The sequence below is a fragment of the Daktulosphaira vitifoliae genome, unplaced genomic scaffold (assembly GCF_025091365.1).
Source record: "Daktulosphaira vitifoliae isolate Bord-2020 unplaced genomic scaffold, ASM2509136v1 Scaffold_1, whole genome shotgun sequence".
NCBI classification, from domain to species: domain Eukaryota; kingdom Metazoa; phylum Arthropoda; class Insecta; order Hemiptera; family Phylloxeridae; genus Daktulosphaira; species Daktulosphaira vitifoliae.
Genome location: NW_026099572.1, coordinates 32,281,936 through 32,306,559, shown reverse-complemented (window position 1 = coordinate 32,306,559; position 24,624 = coordinate 32,281,936). Strand labels below are relative to the sequence as shown.

General features: G+C 23.0%; 4 protein-coding genes across 5 annotated transcripts; 2 read left to right on the top strand and 2 right to left on the bottom strand.

Moving 5' to 3' along the window:
• Positions 1–518: 518 nt before the first annotated feature.
• LOC126896235 (equilibrative nucleoside transporter 3-like) lies at positions 519–5,151 on the bottom strand. Its single transcript, XM_050668849.1, has 11 exons — positions 4,857–5,151; positions 4,638–4,793; positions 3,671–3,752; positions 3,269–3,444; positions 2,438–2,583; positions 2,147–2,379; positions 1,863–1,991; positions 1,556–1,667; positions 1,248–1,333; positions 974–1,173; positions 519–913 (listed from the first exon to the last, which is right to left on the bottom strand). Exons 2-11 carry the CDS (start codon positions 4,772–4,774, stop codon positions 802–804), a joined length of 1,413 nt encoding a protein of 470 aa, XP_050524806.1. The 5' UTR covers positions 4,775–4,793; positions 4,857–5,151; the 3' UTR covers positions 519–801.
• A 305-nt stretch (positions 5,152–5,456) lies between these two features.
• LOC126896237 (rhomboid-related protein 2) lies at positions 5,457–9,265 on the top strand. Of its 2 annotated transcripts, none has more exons than XM_050668852.1 (8): positions 5,457–5,610; positions 6,106–6,129; positions 7,397–7,564; positions 7,653–7,841; positions 7,924–8,063; positions 8,122–8,335; positions 8,455–8,568; positions 8,853–9,265. In XM_050668852.1, the coding sequence occupies exons 1-8, from the start codon at positions 5,515–5,517 to the stop codon at positions 9,045–9,047; spliced, it is 1,140 nt and encodes a 379-aa protein (XP_050524809.1). In that variant the 5' UTR covers positions 5,457–5,514; the 3' UTR covers positions 9,048–9,265. The 2 variants fall into 2 exon arrangements, with proteins under 2 accessions (XP_050524809.1, XP_050524810.1); XM_050668853.1 differs by lacking the exon at positions 5,457–5,610 and adding an exon at positions 5,617–5,827 and having other exon boundaries at positions 8,853–9,250.
• A 3,839-nt stretch (positions 9,266–13,104) lies between these two features.
• On the bottom strand, positions 13,105–20,056 carry LOC126896233 (two pore calcium channel protein 1-like). Its single transcript, XM_050668847.1, has 14 exons — positions 19,615–20,056; positions 19,366–19,550; positions 18,758–18,922; positions 16,686–16,811; positions 16,094–16,410; positions 15,937–16,036; positions 15,667–15,847; positions 15,381–15,599; positions 15,197–15,316; positions 14,803–15,142; positions 14,442–14,734; positions 14,254–14,363; positions 13,711–13,843; positions 13,105–13,278 (listed from the first exon to the last, which is right to left on the bottom strand). The coding sequence occupies exons 1-13, from the start codon at positions 19,679–19,681 to the stop codon at positions 13,724–13,726; spliced, it is 2,343 nt and encodes a 780-aa protein (XP_050524804.1). The 5' UTR covers positions 19,682–20,056; the 3' UTR covers positions 13,105–13,278; positions 13,711–13,723.
• Positions 20,057–20,390: 334 nt separating this feature from the next.
• Positions 20,391–24,292, top strand: LOC126896238 (60S ribosomal protein L6-like). The gene is made up of 5 exons (XM_050668854.1): positions 20,391–20,515; positions 21,027–21,311; positions 21,377–21,483; positions 23,640–23,991; positions 24,059–24,292. The coding sequence occupies exons 2-5, from the start codon at positions 21,027–21,029 to the stop codon at positions 24,218–24,220; spliced, it is 906 nt and encodes a 301-aa protein (XP_050524811.1). The 5' UTR covers positions 20,391–20,515; the 3' UTR covers positions 24,221–24,292.
• The last annotated feature ends 332 nt before the right edge of the window (positions 24,293–24,624 follow it).

Here is a 24,624-nt window from a genome sequence, read left to right as displayed (position 1 = left end):
CATAAGCGGCATTAAGCTCGAGGAAACTTGGCTCTCAGAATGATAATTTATTTGTATTTTTATTATTAGTTAGCCGTCTGGAATCGATATGAAAAAAAATTACAAACACTCCTAAAAATGTCGATGTCACAATGCGTAAGAGATTGATTAAAATATAATAAAATATTCTCATATTTAATTATAGAATAAAAACGTTTCTTATTTTGAAGAAATTAAACTCCTTAATCTGATCTATTACCATATCTCCTAGTAAATATAAAATACAAGATAAATGAAAAAGCTTTCATACCAAATGTTGAAGTATATTATGATGACAAATAAGATGTATATTAGTGCTATAAATATGAGCTAAATATTTTTTCTAAATCAAAGAAACAAGCAAAAATTATAGCAATAGTCATAAAAAAAAAAAATCATGAATAATATCAAAAAATAATTTTATGCAATGAAAACAATTATTATTGTTTTCATTTTTATATTATATATTTATAATATAAAAAAAAAGAAAATCAATAACATAAAAAAAAATAATTGTGTAATTGTTTATTGTTTTTTTTATAATTAATATTTTAAATAGTTGATGAATTATACAGAATCACATATAACTTAAATAGTATAACGTTAATTTGAAGAAAATTTACTCTTAATTTTGATAATATTTTACATAATAGAAATAAAAGTTATAATACATTTGAATAATATTTAAAATAAAACATACATTTGATAACAGTTTAATAGGAAGTAATATAATAGTCTAGAGAGCATTAATAATTTATAAGTGAAATATTTATATCTAAAATCTTATAACAGATTGACCATACCGAAGCTAACTAATGAACCAGTAGCAATACCAACACCTAGAAATGTAACCATTATGGAGCTGGCTACTTCTTGTTCATGCTTTTCAACAAACCTGTAATAAAAATATGATATTAGAGAGTTTAGCTTATTGATACATTAAGTAAATGATTACTTAGGAATTGACGTCATAGTAATAGTTGATATGACTCCATTAGTCAAACCAAAAAGGATAATAATTATTGCATATACATAGTCACTGTGTATTAAAGCATCACTGTGATGGCGCGGTTTGGCATTACAAAACAAAAGTAATGGTATAAAGGCTGTTCTCAAAAGTGATATAACTAAAGATGGCCAAACTACATTATCCATCTGAAATTTTTTTTTTTTTTAACATTAAAAGGATTAAAATTTTATAACTAATTTTGCTTGAAAATATGTTTTACCAATTTAATATAATGTGGTAAAAGTCTTCCAACAAAATCCATTGCACTGAAGAGTAAGTAAGCCATTACAGGTACAAAGTATTTATCTGTAAACACACTTTATAATTTAAGCATACATAAAAAAAATAAATAAAATAAATAAAAAAATTTAATTTTAAATAAACATTGACACATTTACTATTGAGAAGAAATGCTTTATTGTATAATTCTGTAAAGAAAGATATTCTTAAAAACAATAATGAATTTTAAAATAGAAAACTATGTTACTACTTTAAAAATTTACAAATAAATCAAATAATAGTATTTACCTGTCCAAGAATTATGTATATTTTCACTTGAAGATATCAATACTGTTACTGCTGGATAAACGGACATAGTGACAACGTAACAATACCAATTGCTTAAGCCTAATTTCCATATCTGTAATAAATAATTAAAAATCATTACTAATATTCATTAATTATTTGGTAATACAAGTGTCTGGCAAAAAAAATTAATTTAGCAAATATTATTTTATGTACCATGCTAAATGGAACTGGAGATAACAGATTTACATACTTATACTAACATTTATTTACAAGATTATACATATAAAATAAATAATAATTTACTTACTTTCTTTAATATACAAATACTGTCAACAGGTGTATCTGAATCTGATTCAATTGCTGTATACTGAATGGAGGATGTATGTCTAATCCAAGAACTAGCAGACATATCATGAACATAATATTTATAAACATCCTAAAAATTGTAATTATAAACTATTAGTTATTAATATAAATATGTTTATTTTAGTACATATTTTAGGTTATATATATATGCTAACTTAATACATTTTTACAAAAAAAAAAAAACTAACAAAAATTTAAGTTAAACTATTCCTATTAAAATCTTACCAATTTAACTAAAACTGTGTACAAAACTAATGATAACAATATAAATATATCTGCAAATAAAAAATATACAAATGCACTATGAACAGGAGAAGCACCCCACCACAAGGCCAATATTTGAGCTATAGCAGCAAAAACACCACCAAGAGCTTGGCCACTTATAGTTGCAGTCATATAACTACTTTCAAAAAAACTAGCCAGTCCATATACAGCTCCTTGCATTATAGCACTTCCAACTAAAATTTATTAAGTAATATTTATTTTTATATACAAAATAAAAGTACATGTACTTACTATTAAGAAGAACTACAACTCCGATTGTCATTAAAAAAAATAAAACTTGCCAAGAATCAGTGTTTATATTAACAAATACTGTTGTGAATGCAAACAGGAAAAGCATAAATAAAAGTGAACTTATCATCCGTAGTTGAATAGAAATTCTATGAAGAAAAATGAAACTCCAAATTAATTTTAATATTAATATATATATTCTATAACATGTAATGAAAAAAATATAATTGTGATATGTAATTGAAACTATAAATTAATATCGTATAACTTTATAAATTACTAAGAATTAAAAGAAACTAGATAAAATATTGATACCATAATTCTTTAAGCTTCTTATATTATACATTATGTAATTAATTAATTATTTATTATATTTTATAAATAAAAATAAAATATAAAATATTTTTATTTTTTGAATATGGCCCAAATGAAAAACATATCTAACTTTATATATAAAAAATAATGTCAACTTTTTATTTATTGCGCATTATTTACAAAAAAAAAAAAAAAAATAGTCCTATAATATATTCAATATTTCTAAAAATGATCTCTTTTAAAAAAAACATGCTTTGAGTTTAGTTTTTTTAATTATTATTATTTCTTTTTAATTACATTATCAACTAATAAAAATTTGTTTTTTTATACTATCAATACAACATATTATTATAGTTCAACAATTATATTTTATTACTGTTATTATTTTTAAAGAGCAGTTTGCAGAATTGATGAAACAAGTGTTAAGAATGAGGATCTCGAAATGGTAGGTTACTGACGCTATAACAATATCGTCAACTTGCTTCCCAAAATTAAAAATAAATTTTTTTTTTTATTTACTTTTTGGCCAAATAAGTATTTGAAAATAAAACTAAAGTACTAGGGATTGATGCTGCTATAGTCAGAAATGATGTAAAGTTTGCTTGAAGTCTTGATGAATGGTGAGGATCATTTGGCCAAATTATTGAACTAAAATGAGTGCTATTTGATATAGTTCTCAATTTATACATCCAATACTGAAAATAAAAATATTTTTATTAAAATAATTTGCAATTTTTGTAGAATTGTTATAAATAAACCCATCATATTTTAGCAAAATAGAATTTAATTTCCATACATTTTTAAATATATGATAATATATATAAATATATATGAATTGAAAATGGTACAAATTATACTTGAAATTACAATATTAAATATATAGTCACTGTATTAACTATATTAAATAATAATAATACTTACATCATGTGCAGTCATAAAAAAAAACCATGGCAATAAAAGACAAGTCCCAAGAACATAAAATATTATGAATCCTAAATAGTATCTGTAAGAAATATGTAATATATATATTTATTTATATTGTTAATTGTAATTATGCCATTTATAAAATGTATATATATAAAACATTTATTATGAATAAAAAATATAAAATTATATACTCTATTATACTAGTACAGTCTTACTATTTTCATTATAAAGTACAAATTTTGTCATCAAATTGTGTTAAAATCTCAATAATCAAAAGCGCTAAGTATGATTAAGTAAAACCCACAATTTTACTAAAAATATTTCTAGGTGATATAACATTTAGCTAAGCAAAAAGCAATTAAAACAATATTCAAATAATTTTAAGCCCATAAATGTTTTTAACCCTTTTAAAATAAAAAAAATAGTTAAGATAATAAAAAAAATTTTGTGCATTTAAATTTGATTTAATAAAAGCTTTTTTTATTGAACATAAACTATTAGAGGTTATCAATTATTTACCAATTTATTAATTTCATAGAAGTTTCTCTATATGTAGAAATCTTAGAAAAATATTCAAATTTTACCTTTTTTGTTATTAATAAATAATAATCACAAAAAAATTAAAGTTTTAGTTTATTGGTACATTGACGACAAAAATTAATTTATATGAGTTCAGATTTTTCTATTATATATAATAAACATCATAAAACATATTGGCCAACACATGACAGCTAAATACATTTGAAATATTTAATGTCTGTATAATATTAAATATATTACACTTTACAACCTAAAAAGCTATAAACTTAATACCTTAAGATTTACACATTCGCAATAATATTTGTGTAGTTTTAACCATTATATAATAAAAAAAAGTTAATATTTTCACTTAAAAGTAAAAAGATTTAACCATTTTAAAGTTTATATCTTTAAATAACATATAATTAATAAATTAAATTACCTATCTGGAGGTTTTAAAGGAGTGTTGCTATGTTCATTGACAATAATATTATCTAAATTTCTATCTAATACTTGAGGATTTCCAAACAATCTATTAGATCTATTTCCTGAATAAATAAGTGATTCATTGTCATTCATTTTTCTCTTGATTAAATAACTGTAATTATAGTAGTTCTATAGTTTTAAGTATTTTAATTAATATACACTTATTTTTGCATACCAATATGTTAGAACAATTCTAAATTATTCTAAACATTTTCATTCATATAAGTTTAATATATATAATAAATACAATACAGATCGTAATTTATAATGATAACCATAAAAAGAGATTTCATAAAAATGACTTTAGTTTGTTAACTTATAAACAACATATCCATTTATTTTTAAGTTCAGTAAAAAGCATATAAAAACAAATACGTCATTAATTATGTTTATTATTATTATCTTACAGAAATTATTCTAAAAAATTAATAAAAACTAGCACTGTTGGATTTTGTATAAATTTTAATTACGCACAATAGCACTTGCAATAGGTACAAAATTCAAAATGTATTTTATCATATTGATCTCTGAATGATTTATATACAATTTAGAAATAACAAATATTATTGTTAGTAATCTGAGATAAGAAAATAGGAAATTAAAACAAGTGGTTAGCGGTTTCAAAGATTAATTAAATGAAATAAATAATTTTTCGCTAAAATTTTTAAAAAAGTACTTTTAATATTAATAAAAAATGTGCAAATGGCATATATCTAGTTTTGCCTTAATATGTTTTGTAAAATAATGTTAAACTATTATNATATATCTAGTTTTGCCTTAATATGTTTTGTAAAATAATGTTAAACTATTATTTTATATGAGCACTTATAAAAATGATATACATGAATGTATTAAACCACGGTTTATTATCTTTAGCACCACGGCATGATAATAAAAGTCCTCAAAACTTAAATAAACTAACTTATGAAGTATTTTTTACATTATAGTTTTTAGTAATAGTTTAATTAATAATATTAGTTATAATATAACTAGTTTTAATTGTCTGTAAGTCAATAAAAATTAAGGTTTTATATAGTTCTTACTTATATTTAATTTTTTTATGTGTTAAAATTTTACTACCTAATTAATTCTGAAAACATGACAAGTCTTAATTTTCAAAGTATACCATTAAATAGCGTTGAATCAGTAAGTTTTAAGTGTAATTTACGAACAATAATTTGATTAATATTTGAATACTTATGGTTCATTACTTAATAAGTGCAATATTAATATAATAATATAATTAAGATTCTATTTATTTTATGTTAAACTTTTTGTACCAATATAAATATACTGAATTCCAACTTTAATTTAAATTGTATTTGAAATTCTGACACCCTCTAACTTTTTTTATCACTTTAATTAGTAAATATTAATACTTTAAAGAGTAGTTTTATACTAATATGATTTCAATTTTTTTCTAGCAATGGGAGACTTTGTATAATCAAGTAAGTAAAATATTTAAAATTAATGATTAGTTTTGTATGTATTAACTATAACATAGTTATTTGTTTAAACCATTTTAATATCAAATGATATTAAACAAATATTATAATTATAGTAACTTTAGTTTAAAATTTCAGTTAGAAAAATTTTGAATAATTTTTCTATATTTAGTAGATGATTCCATAATTACGCCTCACAAAAAATCTTAAAAATATAATATTAATCATTATTTTATAATAATGGATCTTTTTTGAACTGTTTCATATAAAAAATTATTCTGTTATCATTCTGTGTACCCTAACTATCTACTTTTGCTCTTCTAATAATCCCATTATTTTTAAACCATCAAATTTAGTCAATTGAAAATACATTTTTTGTTTGAAAATGGTTTTTATATTTTTTAATTTTGAATGAGTTATAGATGTTTAAAGTTTAAAAGAAATATTATGTGTACTTATTTTTAAAAGACGGCAACATTATCATGTTGTATATCAATAATCACTGCAGGTTTATTGAATTATGATAAACTCTACACCTCTATTGTATTATATACCGTTATCATTTATCAACTAATAATGATACAGTCTTTTAAAAATAAGTATGGATTTTTTCTGATACCTTAATTTTAAACAACTTTAATTAGTTGAAATTCAAATAATATAAAAAGATTAAAGATAAATTTTTTTTCCAAAAGAAAAAATCTGATGATATAAAAAAAATTGAGGTTGTCGTTTGAAAATCAAAAGTTAATTTGAGTTTAGAGTATAAGGGATAATAGCAGAAAACTAATTTTTCATATTAAGCAGCTCAACAAATATCCATTGTTGTTCAAGAAATAAAATAATGATTAGCTCTAATATATTTGAAGATATTTTGTGTAATGTACTTAAAAATCAACTTGTATATGTTCTTTTCATTTATCTTCAGTATCATTCCTTTTGACAGTTTGATAGAAAATTTATTTGTTTTATTTATTTATAAAATAAAATGTTCTTTTTTAAAAAGAATTATGATTTCACTTAGAATCATTGGACAATATCTTAAATGGTAAATCAAACCCATCTTAACTTTAAATATAATATTTTCACACTGAGTTACATAATTACANTAACTTTAAATATAATATTTTCACACTGAGTTACATAATTACAGAAAAATGTTAAGGGATATAAGTACCTGTGTAGTTTATATGATTTTCAAAGATTTTTAGTTTTAGTTATATTTAGTTTTTAAATATATTTATAATATTGATTACTTTAATATGTTTAGTTTGACAAAAACAGAGATGGAAAAATTTCAATATCAGAATTATATAAATCATTAAAAGAAGGAGTAGGTGATCAATACAATATACCCTCAAAATGTTTAAAATCTATTGCTCTAGCTGTTGATCGTGATCAAAATGAATATATTAGTTTTAGAGAATTTTTAAATTTTGTGAGTTTAATATATATAAAAATATTCTGTTTAATTCCAAAAAATATTATTTATTTATTTAAAATTATCAATAGTTATTTTGTTTTAGATGGAAAATCATCCTGTAGCTAAAAGCTTAACTTCAAGCGTACTTAATAAATATATACATTATGCTATTGTACCAAGAGGTCCTCCTAGACTAAGATCTGTTGGCTTAGATCATACCGATGGTGATTACGAAGATGAGTATTCTTGTAACCCTCCCGCCTTATGCATGATTCTTGTTAGCTTAATTGAAGTAAGCAAAATTAATTAAAAATATTAAATAATAGTATATTGACTGTTTGATAGTAATTTCTTAATACTTTTATTTTTATTAGATATTTATTTTTACTTGGGATGTTTTGAAATTACATACAACCGAATCAATTAGAGGACCAATGGCATCTACATTTATTTTTAATCCTCATCGTAGACATGAAGCTTGGCGCTTTCTTACTTATATGTTTGTCCATGTTGGGTAATAGTTTTACATGTTTGGTAATGAAAATAAATCACAACATAGCTTTTTTTTATAGGCAAACACATTTGATTGTTAACTTAATTGTTCAAGTTCTATTAGGTATTCCTTTAGAAATGGTGCATCGTGGCTGGCGAGTAGTTTTAATCTATTTGTCTGGTGTCTTGGCTGGTTCATTAGCAACATCTGTATCTGATCCTTCAGTGTATTTAGCAGGTGCTTCAGGAGGTGTTTATGCATTAATTACAGCTCATGTTGCCACTATAATTATTGTAAGAATTGTGTATTTATTTATTTAATCCGACATAGAACAAATTATTTAATTTATTAGAGCATATAAAATAAAAATAGAAGAATATTAACTAAATTATTTTATCAATTAATATTTTAGAATTGGTCTGAAATGGAATTTGGTATTTACCAACTATTGGTATTCTCTGTGTTAATAGTTTTTGATACAGGATCATCTATTTATAACCGCTACTTTGTGGAGGTGGATAATCAGGTAAAAAATATACTTTGTCATCACACTTATTATTAAATCAGCAGTGTTTTTTTTTTAATTGTGAAACAAATAAATATATTTTATATGTCTGTTAATGCTCTACAAAATAAAACTATTATACCTATTACAAATTTTATCTTTTAAACAATTAAATATTTTAAAATTTATTTCTTTTTTTAAAGGATTGTCATATTTTTTAATTGTATAATTTTTTTATCATTTATATACACATTTGAAGTTCTATAATTTAAAATTATTGAAAGTATAATGAATATGATTTTCAGATTGGCTATACTGCACATTTAGCTGGTGCTATAGCAGGTTTGCTTGTTGGAGTATACACATTACGCAATCTAAATGTTAAACCGTGGGAGAAAAAACTGAGTTGGATTTTTTTCACAGTTTATATTATTTTAATAGGATCAGCAGTCTTATGTAACATTGTATTATCTGATTATTTCTCCAAAGAAAAATATTAAGTGTTATATTGCAATATTTTAAATTACTAGTGTTAATTTTGAAGATCAATATTTTTATGGTATTATCCTAGTATTATTTTTTGAATTATTTAAAATTTTGAATAAGCACCAGATGCTTTTATTTCATAATTTATTACTATTAAATATTTTTCTATGCTGCATTGATAAAAATGCATTTATAAATAAGTATTATTTTTATATGTAGTATTTATTAGAATTCTTATTTTTCACCAATGAAAATATATTTTTATATGCCGTAAATTTCATAGTTTATTTGTTTATTTTTTGTTAGAAATTTATTTTACTTAATCAAAAAGTATTTTATTAAAACTTGTTTGAAATGCATTTAATATTAGAATAGTGATTAACTATACAAAAAGAGTTGTTTGTTGCAATGTGTTAAATAATAAATTTGATTAAAACATTAATTATTTAATATAATTAGTACACCAATCTTGAGCTTTTAATTAAAAAACATTAATTTTTTTATAATTTAATTTTCAACAAAACTCAATTCTTACAAAGACTAGAAAATTTAAAATACCCCTTATGTCATCTGTTTATCATTAAAAAGGAGTGGAAAAAGGTCATTATAATAGACGTTGTTTAGTGCAATTGTAAATAATATTTTTATTTTAAAAACGAAAATTAAATGGTAGTTTATTAATATTTATATTAAAAATTATAATTTAAAGAAAATTGAAAAAAAAATGTTCTGATTAGCTTGTCCAATAAATTGTGTAACCAATTAAAAAAAATAATTTGTTCTCTAATAAAGAAATTTAAATGAAAGAAATAATTATAGTACTAGAAATTTTTGAGAATTATTTATATTATTAAACATTGTATAATTGATTCATCCTTTCAAATAATGTTAATGGTAACAAGTATCCAAAACGTCATTAACCAATTAATAATCACTAGCAAGATGTAGGACACCTTCTCGAAACAACTAGATATAAATTTTATGTGTTCATATTATGATTGCATACATAAGTCCACACAAGGGCTACCTGGGTCAGCTGCCATAGGGAGCAATGTAAAACTCCATAAGGAGTAGTGATGAAGCTTGACGGCAACTAGCCTCCCATTGCAAAAATGACTATTCATATAATATTTTTCTTCGTCAGAAGTCTATTCCAAATGCATGTCCCTTCATCTGCGTAGCTGTATCTTAGAACTTTTTGAATATACTTCGACTGTATTCAAAAAGATTAGACGGGTCATACAAGGAATGCAGCAACCAATTCAGTTTTTCAATCAAACGATGGTTTCTGCAGTGATNAATTCAGTTTTTCAATCAAACGATGGTTTCTGCAGTGATCGGCTCAAACAAGATAGAGGAATTTTTCGCAGCAGACAATTATTTCAAAAAAAGTATAAATCCTTTTGCCGACATAAATGACATTATTATTATTAAGCCTGTTTCAAATATTTAATTTGCTTTAGAATAGTATCCCATCGAATTTATATACATATAAATATTAAATAAGACTTAAAATTTAATCACCGAAATTCGTAGGATTAATAATTTTTTAATAGTAGTTATACTCAATAACTTAAATTGAATTATCATACATAGTTTTTGTATGGGTGGCTCTCAAAAATCGAATGTAATAATAATAATAAATAATAATTGACTTTTCATATACTTAAATATGCCCCAATAATATTGCCACCATCTTTTGCAAGAAGGGATTATGTGATTTTATTACTAATTTTAATTCAGTAAAAAGTTTATATTCAATAGTTTAAAAAGTTTTAAGTTTAAAGCACAAGAAATTTTGTCTTAACCATTCAAAGAATTTCTTCTTTTTATATTCAAAGAATTTTGAAATCCCATCTGATAAAACACAAAACATGATCTAAATTTTACCAAGCAACCCAGTTTTATGAAATAACAAGATAAATAGGTAGAATTGGGTTACAATATTTATTTTCCAATAAAAACTAATTACAATAAATATTAAATAATTTTTTTTTATTATTATAAATAATAAGAAATAATCTTTAGTAAAATTATCCATTCAAGTCAAATCAAAATCACAACACAACAGTCAACAATTAAAATTACATAAAATGTTCAAATACAATATAGTCATTTTTTATATTATTTAATACATTTGGTTTGGACTTTTTTTACCTTACACAACAAAAATATAAAAAATTATTATATGAAAATGCAATGGTCAATTGAAAAAAAAAATTGAAAAAGTTTTTAAAAATCATTAATTTTAATAATACAATTAACTTTTTTTTAAAGGAACTTTATACTATACTAGTTAAATTAATAAAACAAATGAAATAGGACTATATTTTAATTACTAGATTTACTATATAACAGTAAGTAGGATTTGCTCAACAATACTTTTTTGTTCATTAAATTACATTATCAGAGTATCTAATTTTACAAAAGAAATAATTTAAATTTATTAAAATAGTGTTGCACTCTAGAAAATATTATTATTTGATCGATTCAGTAATAATAAAATACCCATTCCAATAAGAAAATATTACAATTACAATATAACAATAATTTTACAAAGATAATATATTATTAATTAATAAGATACCTTTTAAATATATAGAGTGATTGTTTAACTATGACTCATACAATATTTACAATATGGAATATAATATAATTTTTTCTTTCATAATTTAATAATACTATACATTCTATAAGTTTCCCAAAAAAATTAATTCTATCCTCTAATTTCCTCTTTAAAATTTTATTATTAGATTTTTTTTTAAGGAAATATATATGTTTAACAAACTTGCAAATAGAAAATGATCTATCTAAAATAATGACTCGTCAATAACAATTTTTGGGTCATTCATTTGGAAGTTATTAACACTTTTATTTCAAAAGTATTAACACTTTACTATAAAGACTGGTTGTAAAACACGGCTTTGTTTATTTTTATATCTAGATATTAATAAACAGTACCACTCTTTTTGAATTGTTATAAAAATTCTAATATCTTTTAAAATACTAGTTTAATAGTTCTTATCAATCAGTCATTTTATTAAATAAATCATTTTCTGGTTAGTAAGTTGCTTAAACATATATGTTTACATTAAAAAACTAAAATTGATAAAATTTTAAGCAAAGAGGGGGGATAATGACAAATTGTTTCCTGAAAATTATACATTAAAGGATTCTTTTAACTTCTGAAAAGTAAAAAATTTCATTATGCTTTATATTAAAAAAAAAAATGACATGGGTCATAGTTAACTCTTTATGTAAAACAAAAAAATTAATGAATATCAATTACAATTATTAACTTAGCTTAAATAATAATACTACTTTTTAGTGATGTTTTAAATAATATATGAAGTTAATTCTTTAAAGATATTTAGATTTATGTAAACATGTTTGATGAAAAATAAAACAAAAATATATAAATTAAATGAAACTAAAAAAGATAAGTTAATATATAAGAATATAAATTAATCTTTAGTAAAAAAATAAAAATGTGTATTTAAGTAAACTGTCATAAATGTATTTGAAACAAAAAAATTTAAAATCTTTGGATAATATTGTATGAGGTATGTAATTAAATAATTATAGTTGAAATATTTTGATGATATTTTGTATGTTGCAATAATAAATTTTTTTTTTAAATTAGTTGATAATATAATACATTTCTCAACAAATTAAAATAAAAAAATTCTATTATTAAATTGATAGCCTTTAAAATAAGTTTTGTATTATCGCAATAAAAATAAAACAGTAATACTAATATAGATATAAGAAAGTAATACTACAATCACAGTCTAAGAGTACACATTTTTAATAAAAAAATGATAGTAATAAATAAAAAAATAACAAAGAGTAGATTAGTATAAAGTCAAGTAACTAAATTATAAGTTATACATAACAAAGTTGAAATAATACTTTAAATATATTTTTTGTGGTTAGGAAAATAAAATTACTATCATTTTAAAATAAAGTTATACAAAATTAGGGATTTAACAAATGTTATAAAATAATAAAACATCCATGTAAAACGATTCAAAACTANTTATAAAATAATAAAACATCCGTGTAAAACGATTCAAAACTAAATTTCTCAATTATGCAGCATTTAATAATAATAAAATTTAACACTTAAGTCCAATTTTATAAGAAATTTATAACATGATGCGTTTAGATGAAATGTCATGTAAACTGAATAACTGGTAAGGAGTAAAAATATCACTCAACTGATGAATTGATTCACAAGATATTCTATAATATATAAAATGATAAAAAATTAAATATGAAATAATATTATTAATGATTGTGTGAAGCTGAGAAGTTTTTCTTTCTTGCATGAGAAATAAAAATTATAATAAAAATTCATAACTTTGTTACTGTGCAGTTATTTAAAGATATTCACATTAATTTTAAATAAGGCAGTGTCTAATAATTGATTTTGAAATTGTGAAATATTTTTATTCAAATATTCAGATACTAAAAATTGCATTTAATACAAAATATAAAATTTTAATCCGACTCTAAAGTACATAAAAAATTGATCAACAAATATAACTAGACTAAAGAACTTATTTTATTTATTTTTTAAAATATTTGAAAAATATCTAAACTCCCTTATTAACTATATTTTTTAGTTATTTTATATTTTTATATAAATATAAAAAGTATATTGATTTTACATACATGGTTGTACATTCTACAATTGTTTGTCTATAGCTGCAGCTTCTTGCATCCATTGTTCAATTTCATGCCTATACATTCTTCGTTGTAAAACTTGGCGATTTCTTGGTCTACTTCCCAAGAATAATATTTTACCCTATAATATGATTAAAATTATAACATATTATGGCAAATTAAAATTTGGATAAATTCTAGAATATGCACTCATCCTTTGAAAAAAATTAAAAATAGAGACATTAAAACTCAATGTGAAATGAATTGTATCATGTATTTAATTATTTAAGTATCTTATGGTATCAACTAATGAGTACAAATAAGACTGACTATTTGTTAGGTTATAGAATATTATTAAAATTCAGCTACCTTTTGTAGTCTAAATTTTATTTCTTAAAACTAAAAGATACTAGATGTAAACACAAAAATGTTGTCATGTCATAGGTGGGGTTTTTGTTCTGTTAATGAACTAATATGCTATCAATATAATAATCAAAAACATAAATACATATATTTTAATACTTAATATTCTAATAAAAAAAAATTACTTACAACACCAACAAACATATCTGATCTATACTTTTGTAATGCTTGGAAATCTTTGACATAACTCATAACATCTTCCCATTTTAATTCAACTTCTTCATGAAGAAGTTTTTCCTCTTTGTAAATAAAAAATGATTTGAAAATAAATATATAAATTATTTAATAAATTGAGATTGAAATAATAAAAAACATACCATCTCTTTTTGTAGTTTGTTTTTTGTACTGAATTCGGAATCTAAACGCTTCTAAAACTGAAGCTACTACAATGGTTAAAACTACCATGGTAAAAAGATAAAAAAGTACAAAGTATGCTCTACTAGCTGCATGAACTTTAGTTGCATAACCATTCATCACAACAAACCAATTATTCACAACAGTGAGTTCAAATAGTGTGACAAGACTTACAGCCAAGTTAGGAAATGTATTCAAGTAATAATATCCTGATTTATCTGGTGTATACTTATAATATGTTTCAATATTTGTGCCACTATAAAAAATGTGTTACATTTAATATGTTAAAAAACTTGAATAAAAAAAAATAATTTAAAATATTACTTGCAACAGTTTCTCATATCATAACCAGCAAATAATTCCATTCCAATAATTGCAAAGAAATAATACATAACTAGCATAACACATCCAACAGATTTTATTAATGGTGATAAAATGGCCATAGTACCAATGATATCTCGGTAACGCTTTTTCAATTTAAATAATCTCAATAGTTTTAAAGGTCTAAAAACAACTACAAAGACAAAATTTGGAAAAAGTCTTAGAGATACTACAGCAATTAAACCACCAATTGTTACAATAAAGTCATACAAGTTCCACCCTGATGAGTAATACCGCTCAAATCCTAATCCTAAAATTTTCAGAACTACTTCTATACTGAAAACTAAAATAAATTATTAAAATTTTTTATAGTATAGAAAAAAAACATTGTATTTACAAGCTAAAAAGAAACATGTATCCCATCCACCACTGAATGCAAGTATTGATTCATTCATATTTGGATATGTATGAACACCTCGTTCAATCATTGCTATACCATTCATTACTGTTAGTACATCTAAATCACAAATATACTCATAAATTATACATAGAAACATAACAATAGTCAGTAAAAACTTTACAAAATATATGATCAAAATAGGACCATGAAATAATAGAATTTGCAGTTTTGCATAGTCTCTGAATTGCAGGAGGAGCAGTAAAATACCAAGGTGTGTCCATTGTTTGAGGTTGCCAGGTCATCATTACAGCATCATAGACAGAATAAAACTCATCAATAGTTAAAGAGCCTGTTGCACTGGTGTTTAAAAATCTGAACATAACTATTATGTCCCGATTATCTAAAAGGAAAATTCAATTAACATTAACATTTTTTCAANATATTTTTTCACTCAATATTATAGCTACTTTTTTTAGGAGAATAATATCTTATCAATCCTTCAAATTGAGGAAATTCCATTTGATTGGGATTTTCTTTAGTTAACAATAATTTAAAAGCATTTTGGCATGCTTGACGTTTATGTAAAAGTAGTTTTCGAAATTTATCTCTTTCAATACTAGTGAATGTTTCATATACAACAGCCAACATCTATAATAAAACAAAATTATTACATTTAAAACTTATATTTATATAAGTATCTATTATAGCATACTAGTTCATATTAAAAAAATACTAACTAAGTTCATAAGAAGATATAATACTATGCATAAATATGATATGAAGAATAGTGAATACCATTTAGATTTAGAATAAGCTGGCATCATTATATCAGGAAAACTAAAAATAATTTTATAATTATAAAACAATTTTTGGTAAAATAAAATTTAAAATTACTTGGCTGTAGTTAGTAAAACAAACATATTAACAAAGCTGTTGAATAATGTGTCAAAATGATTATGTAAATCGGTACAACTTTCAAATAAATAATATCCTAGAACCGAATATACAGTAACGAAAAAAAATATTAGAAGTAACATATCAAATATTGGTGGTAACGATTGTAAAATTTGTCTAATAAATCGTCGAACTCCTCCAAGATAATGGCTATCAACTAAAAATATTGGTCGTAGAGCTCGTGTCACTCGAAAATGAGATGTTTGGCGAATCAGTACAACAAATGCTTCTAAAATCATTATAGCTAATGTAATGCACTGAAATAAACAAAGAAATTTTCAGATTAATAACAAAATGGTAATTAAATACTTTTTGGAAGAAATTTATCCTACAATAATAAAAAAATTAGTAGATGACAATAATAATGAATTAAAATTATACAAGTGTCCAAAGAGTAAGGGAAATGGTATTACAGTTCCCGTTATTTGTTGATTCATATATTTCCTTCATTTTTGAACACTATATAAAACTTGGATAACATAATTGGTTAAAAATAATACATACAAGGCCACACATTAGCTCAATTATGTACCTTCAACATGGTCCGTTTGTGTTTTAAAATGGTTAACCAGCCCATCCATCTAAGTTTTAAAGCCAATCCAAGTCCAATTACTCCAAGGGCTAACAGTTCAATGATGCTATGAATGGCAACTGGCATCTATATACAAAAACATTCATAATTTAACAGTTTTTTAAAAAATATTCAAATTAATACATTAAGTTATAATTTAATTTAAGAATAAAACAGATTTTATTACATTCATTGTTTTAATTTGATTATATAATATAAACAGAGAATATAATACATACCAAGTCATTTCAAAAAACAGAAATTTTTTTAAAGATTATTCTTTTTATAATGATTAACAAAAATATCTCATATATTATTTGAATGTAAAAATCTTTAAAAATACTTTAATTTATAAGTATTTTATTTACCAAAAATACTATAATGTTGATGGTATTGTAATATTTTTAGGTATTTCACACTACTCCCTTCTATACCATATAACACAAATAATTCAAAAAAAGAATTAATTGATTAGTCAATTTTCATTCATAATAATTGTTTTTAATAAAAAAGAAAAAATGTTTTTATGTTTCTAATGATTCTTCTTTTCAATTCAGTATTTAAAAATATTTTTATGACATTTGAGTAAATTATTTTAATTTTCTAACTTTTAAAGATTAGCTATCATCAAATTATTTATCATAAATTAATTAATAATTACAAAGTGTGACAGAAGAGTAACAAGACAATTTAAATAAGTGGTTTATTTTTAAAATTTTACAATTTAATGAATAAAATCTTCAAAGTAGCTTTCTTTAGAAACTACAAATTATTCCATATGTTGCTAATATTCTCGAAATTAGTGCTGCTAACTACTTCCAGTAAGCCCTTTAAAAGTTTTGTTGTTTTCATTTTTACATCATCAAACATTTGAAAATGGGTTCTTTTTAATGAAATTTTAATTTTTGGAAATAAGAAGAAATCACAAGGTCTAATGAGTGGAGGGGTGTTTAAGTATAGAAATATTTTTTTCAGTCAATAAACATTGAATTGAAAATGCACTATGAGCTGAAGCATTGTGCTGATGAAGAACCCAGCCGTTCTTCCACAGTTCTGATCTCTTTTTTCTAAGACATTTTCTCAAATAATTAATACCTCTTTATAATAATATTAGTTTACTGTCTTTCCACTAGGAATCCATTTAACCAAAATTATTTCTTTAATGTAAAAGAAAATCATGAACAATGCTTTGAATTTTGACTTTCTCATTTGCATTTTTTTTATACTTGGGGAAGTTGGTGTCTTCCAATGCAAGGATTAATTTTTCATTTCTGGATAGTATGTGAAAATCCATATTTCGTCACACGTAATAACATTATTTAAAAAAGACAGATTATCTATTAAGATTTTTAAAGTATTTGAACAAACCTTTTTAAGATTCAATTTTTGATCTAATATCAATTTTTTAGGAACTATATTGGCACATACTTTTTTCATGTTTAAATTGTAAACTAAAAATTAAGTAAAATAAAAAAGCACTATCAATATTAACCACCTCTGCTATAGTCTTAATACTTATTCAACTATCATGCCATATAATTTTGTAGATTTTTTCAAAGTTTTCATATGTTTTTGATGTAGTAGGAAGTCCAGAATGATTGTCGTCTTCTATTTTCCACTATAAAATCTTTTGTGCTATTTAAAAATGCGAAATCTTGATAGANAAAATCTTTTGTGTTATTCAAAAATGCGAAATCTTGATAGGCAATCCTCACCATGGACTTCACTTAACATCCAAAATGATTCTGTAGAATTTTTTTTTAATTTAACAAGAAATTTAATGTTAACACATTGTTCAGTTTTAAAATCTAAAATTTTCCGGCAATATAGTCAAACATACACTAGTAACAAGGCTAGTACCATAAAATAAAATGAAGCGATTTTATCAATACTCATAGCAATCTCAGATAAATGTTTCCTAATTATATTTCAATTATCACTTTATAGATAATGTTAATAATTTAGTTTATATTTAAAAAATCTCGTTACTTTTGTGTCACACCTCGTATATTAATTAATAATTTTATAATTACTTCTAAAGGAGGTGTAGCTGGGTCTTCAGCAAAAGCTAGGATTATAAGAACAAATGATGTAGCTAAATCCATGCCATAATACCAATTATTATGAACTAATAAGTAAGCTGGAAGAGCTTCGGGTTCATGAGGATGAGAATTGAACTTTTCATTGTTTTCTCCTTCCTAAAATATATATATATGTAAAATAATAATTTATCAATTGAATAAAGAATTAACATACATCGTATATTTGATAAGTAAATTATTGAAGATAGATATCACAATATAATAATTTTTGGAGTGAAACTTCTTTACTGAGGATCAAAAGAAAAAGAAAAAGATTAACACGCATGACAATGTTTGGATTCTATTGTTCTATGCCCATTATATCTTTTGTAACNTTGGTGAGAGCTGAGAAAAATAGATAACAGACACAAAAAAAAAACACATCATAGTAAAATTAATACCTTCTCAGCTTCGCATCGAAGCTAATAATTAAAATAAAATTTTTAAGTGTACATTTTATTTTATCCTAATAAAACCAAATATAACTAAGAAGTTTCACTTCATCCACATATATTAATAACACCTTTTTTTATTTTATTATTTATAAAGATATATTTTACTTCTAAAAAAATAGCTGCTTCATGATAATTCATTTCCCAAAATTGATCAATATCAATTCTACGATCACCATCACTAAATATTACATCTAGTCGCCCATCAAAATGACCTCTTAAATCTATATTTTCTCCATCTTCATTTGGAATAGTTGATTCATTTATACTTAATGGTATATCACCTTTTCTATCTATAATCATAACACAGAATATTAGTAAAACAATGTTAATGAATACTAAGTCCTAGGTATTTACTTGTTGGTGATTGGGAATGGTAGGAGTTAACAATATCATCTTCAAATCTTGAATAACCATCTGCCATTTTCTCTAATTAATATTATTGTTTTAAGGCTCATAAATTCTAAATTATTCACTTTCTGAGGTTCAATTCATATTTTTAGAGTAAATCATAATATTGAAAAAATTGTCAGATTTTTAACAGTAATCATTACGATTGTAACGTGAATTTGAATATTTTATTATCTCTGAAGTGCTGACATAATGACATAAAGATGCTTTAAATTTAAAAAAATAAGTAGAATAGCCAACAGTAAATTTATGCAAATTATGTAATACTTTGCAATTGTATGTGTAAATAATTGATGCGTTACACTTATGAGATGGAATTTATTTAAAACTATAAATTAGTATACAACGATTTTATTGTAAGTGTAATTGATCTAAGTAAACAAAAAAGATAAGTAAGAATATTCATCAACGAATTGATAAAAATTCAATATTTAAAATATTATTTTATAATGATAATGTTAATCAAGTAATCGCAGAATTCTAATCGGTCTAAGAAAATAATATTTGATAAAAATCGTACCAGACTAGCTGTTCTAATTACAAGATGTAAAAAAATATAAGAAATAAATTTTTCATAAAAAACATGAAATAATATTTGAAAAAACCGGTTTATTAATTGAATTAGTAAAATTAAGACTTATAAAATTATGTTTGTTAAAAAGGAATCACCAAAAATATCTTCAAGAAAAAAAACAGCATTGCCAACAATACATAAATTTATAAGTTGGCTGCTTATATACATAACCTAAAACTTTACTATGTTGATTTGAATTCAATAACAAATCAGCATCGGGTTCTTTTAGGTAACTTAGTGTAAGTGTTGTATTATTCTGGCGACAATTTCAAAGTAAGTGAGCTCTTTTATCCATTTTAATCCATAATATTAATTAAATAATTCTTAATATATAATAATTAATATTGTTTCTAGTATTTTCTTGCTAAGAATATTCTTAGAAACAATTCTGAAAGTATTTCAAGTGTTAATAGTTGTTTTTCTTAAAATTTACAAAATTAGAAATAATTGATATAATGTAATAATTGTTTAAATTATTAATCTGTTAATTAGAAAGATCGTATTATTTATTTTACTTTTTCTGTAGTATTCTATTGCTGAATGTTTTTTTACATAATTGTATTATGCCCAGTATTTGAACTGCTGATTATGTATAATTTATAAATATGTATAATGCTCAACCTATTCTACTTTTAAATTATTCTAAAAATTATTAATAGATTTTGCTAAGTTCTTTAGTTATTATTTTTATGGGGAGAGGAATATTAAATTTATTTATTTTAATATTGCCAAAAATATGTTTTTGCAAATTCGACATAAAATCTTAATTATATTATTTTTATAGATGGCTAAGGCTAAGGAAGTAGTCGCTTCTAATACACCTGGGTCTACTGATCCTAAAAAGAAGTTAAGACCTAGCAAAGTCAAGAGTTTGGCTAAACATCAAGAGAAAAAAAAGGCTAAAGCAGCAAAAGGTGTCGTACAAAAGAAAACTAAACCAAATTTAGCTAGTGGCACTGCTACATGGAAAGTAGTGTACAAAAGTGGAACTTGGCGTTTTGTTCACCGCCCAACTGAAAAAAAATTGCATGCCAAAGCAAGAGCTGCTGGAAAGCCAATTGAAACACCAGTAATTTTAACTAAATGCTATCAATTATTTAATATTTTTATTAATTTATTTAATCATTTTTGTAGAAAAAGAAAAAATCTGTTATTGTTAAGCCAATCAAGGGTGAAAAGAATGGTGAAACTCGCTTAGTGCATACTGTTAAACGAAAAGCCTACTACCCAACCTTGAAAAAGTAAATGTTTTAATGTTATAACAGAGTTACTTGTTATTAATTATATGTTGGTATAGTAATACTAGTTACAGTGAATTATTATTATTAAGTTTAATATTAATGTGTTAAACCTAAAACAATTAGTTCTTGAAATTTAATTTAAAACATTTTTAAATGTTCAAAATAACAATTTTAAAGTTATACCATTTATCTTAAAAAAAGGTAGTGCGATGTAATTGAAGGTGATATGAAAACTTCTAGTCTATGTATTGATGATGTGAGATATAACTTTAAGTGGAAGTTTATAATACGGGTGGTTGGCCAACCCCAAATAATTGGTATAAACATGAACGATAAGAAAATATCAATAAAATTAAATGTTTTATGTTCTTACTTGCACTTCTAGTTCAATGATTCCTGTTTAGATTATATTTAATATTAATTTATATATAATGGCTTATAACTTATTTTATTATTTTTTTAGACTAACTCTAATTTTAATTAAAATTCTTTAATTTATATAATTTTTGGATTATACATTCAAAAGTACTTTTGCACAAAAATTTTTTACAGAAAAATTAATTTCAAATTAAAAATCAATTAATTTTTTTTTTTATTAAGGCAAAATGAATTAAAATTAAAATACATCTTTTAAATTAATTTATAATCAAAAATTAATAGATTTTAGTTAATTTTAGCTTCAATGCAAAGCTGAGATGATATTAATTTTACTATGATGTGTTTTTTTTTTTTTTTTTGTCTGTTACCACTTTTTCAACTCTCGCCGAACCAATTTCTTTCAACTATATGTCAAAAGATCTTAAATCATATTTAGTCAAAGACATTACTCTCAAAAATTGAAAAAAATTTTCCTCGTTCCCTGTAAATGGAAGAAATCTCCAAATAAATTACAAATTTAAAAATCGCTAATTTTCGAAATTTTTTCAATTTTTTTTAGTTAAAATTGCCATAACTTTTTTAAAAATAACCAAATCAATATAATTCTTTATATATATATACAAGATGTCTTTACCTATCATTTGGTATATATTTTTATAAATCTGACCTCCCACAGGGGGGATTTAAAAGACAACTTTTTCACAAAAAATTAACTTTTGAAAGTCTGACACTTATATATATCTTAAATTAAAGATAATGTAATATACTTTATTATTGAAAAAAAAATTTTTTTTTGTATATATGAAACGGACATTAAATTTGGTAATTAACAATTAACAAATTTTGTAAAAAAATTACAATATTAAATATCAATTTCATACTATATTTAATTTCCATAGTAAATATTTATTCTTATATTACATTTATAAATCATATAACTTGATATAAATAAGAAAATAGAAGATCATGTTCTTTTGGAATAATCCACCAATTTTTTAAAGTTAAACTACAGGTTTGCATAGAAGCCTTTTTTATGATAGTGATTTTAATAACTGTCAGATATCATCTATACTGGACCCAACTATGCTATGTCCCCACTGTGCTGGGTTTTTATACTTACTATATAGGTGTCAGTAAGGAAACATTTCTTTTCTTATTGTTTATTGAAATTGATCTGTTTTCTTACTTACTGAACACTGTATATATTTAAATATATTGAACCAGAGTCGCAGATTATACACATTGAAGTATTTCTGTGCTAAAGAGTGTTCATAAAAAAATTTCTTTTATGTTTATGCACCATTTATGATGTTTCATATTTGGCCACAAATAAATGAAACAACTTAAAAACTTAAAAATTATGTTTTAAAAGCTTTGTTTTTCAAATTGAACCAGAGTCGCAGATTATACACATTGAAGTATTTCTGTGCTAAAGAGAGTTCATAAAAAAATTTCATTTATATTTATGCACCTTTTGTATTAATTATGTATAAAATGGACACAAATAAATGATATAATATTTTTTTAATGTTTCAAATATGATTCTTAATATAAAAAATGAGTTAGATTTTCTAAGCTTATCTTTTTTTTAATTGATTTTGAAATTTAAAATGTTTTTGATTTTTACTCTAAATATTCTTAGTAAATTTGATGTTATTATAAATTTTAATTAAAATTTATGTAGATTTTAACATTTTATTCATTATAATTTTTATATAAATATTATTTAATAAATAAAATTTCATGAAAAATAATTTTTTTTTAAATGTTTTTTTTAGGCCTAAGAAGCACAGATCTCGTGGACTCTTTAAAAATCACAAACGTAACACACGCTCTTCTTTGACTCCAGGAACAATTGTTATTTTGTTAACTGGTGTTCACAAAGGTAAACGAGCAATTTTATTGAAAGTACTTGATTCTGGTTTACTATTGATCACTGGTCCATTCATTTTGAATGCTATTCCTCTAAGACGTGTCCATCAAGGTCATGTAATTGCTACTAAGACTAAGTTGGATATATCCAGTGTTAAACTTCCAGAACAAGTTGACGATAAATATTTTAAGCGAGTTCAATTAAAGAAGAAACCTAAAAAGAATGAAAGCAAAAGCTTGTTTGTTGCTAAACCAAAAGTAATCTTATAAAAAAAATTTAAAAAAATGTATTAAAATTAATTTTTCATTTTTTATTGATAAATAGACCTATCGACCATCTGAGACTAGGAAGTCTGATCAAAAATTGGTAGATGCTGAAGTATTGAATATTCTGAAGAAACATCCAGCTAAAAAGTCACTTTTCTTGTACCTTTCATCAATGTTTGGTTTAAGAAATAACCAATATCCACACAGAATGCAATTTTAAGCAATCTTTGTGTATTAAGTTGTTTCTATTTTGTATGAATACATGACGAATATAATTGATTGTGTATTTTTATGATAATTGTTTTGATTTCCTTAATTCATTATTTTTATAAATAATAATGATTCTTCCAGAAACTAATATCAAATAAATTAATGCTGGAAGAGTAATTGCATTAAATTTTACTGTTATTATAATCTATCAACAGAAATATATTTCTCATTAAACAATTTCCTAGAAAACCGACACTTTTTTTCGTCAAAATACAATAAATAGAAGTTTTAACAAAATGAACTAAATTCACTTACGAATATTGCACACAAAAATTACCAAACAATTTGTTAAATTAGAGTTAAGAAATAGTTTTGATTTTTAGTTGAATATCAATTTAGAAAAATCCATCACAG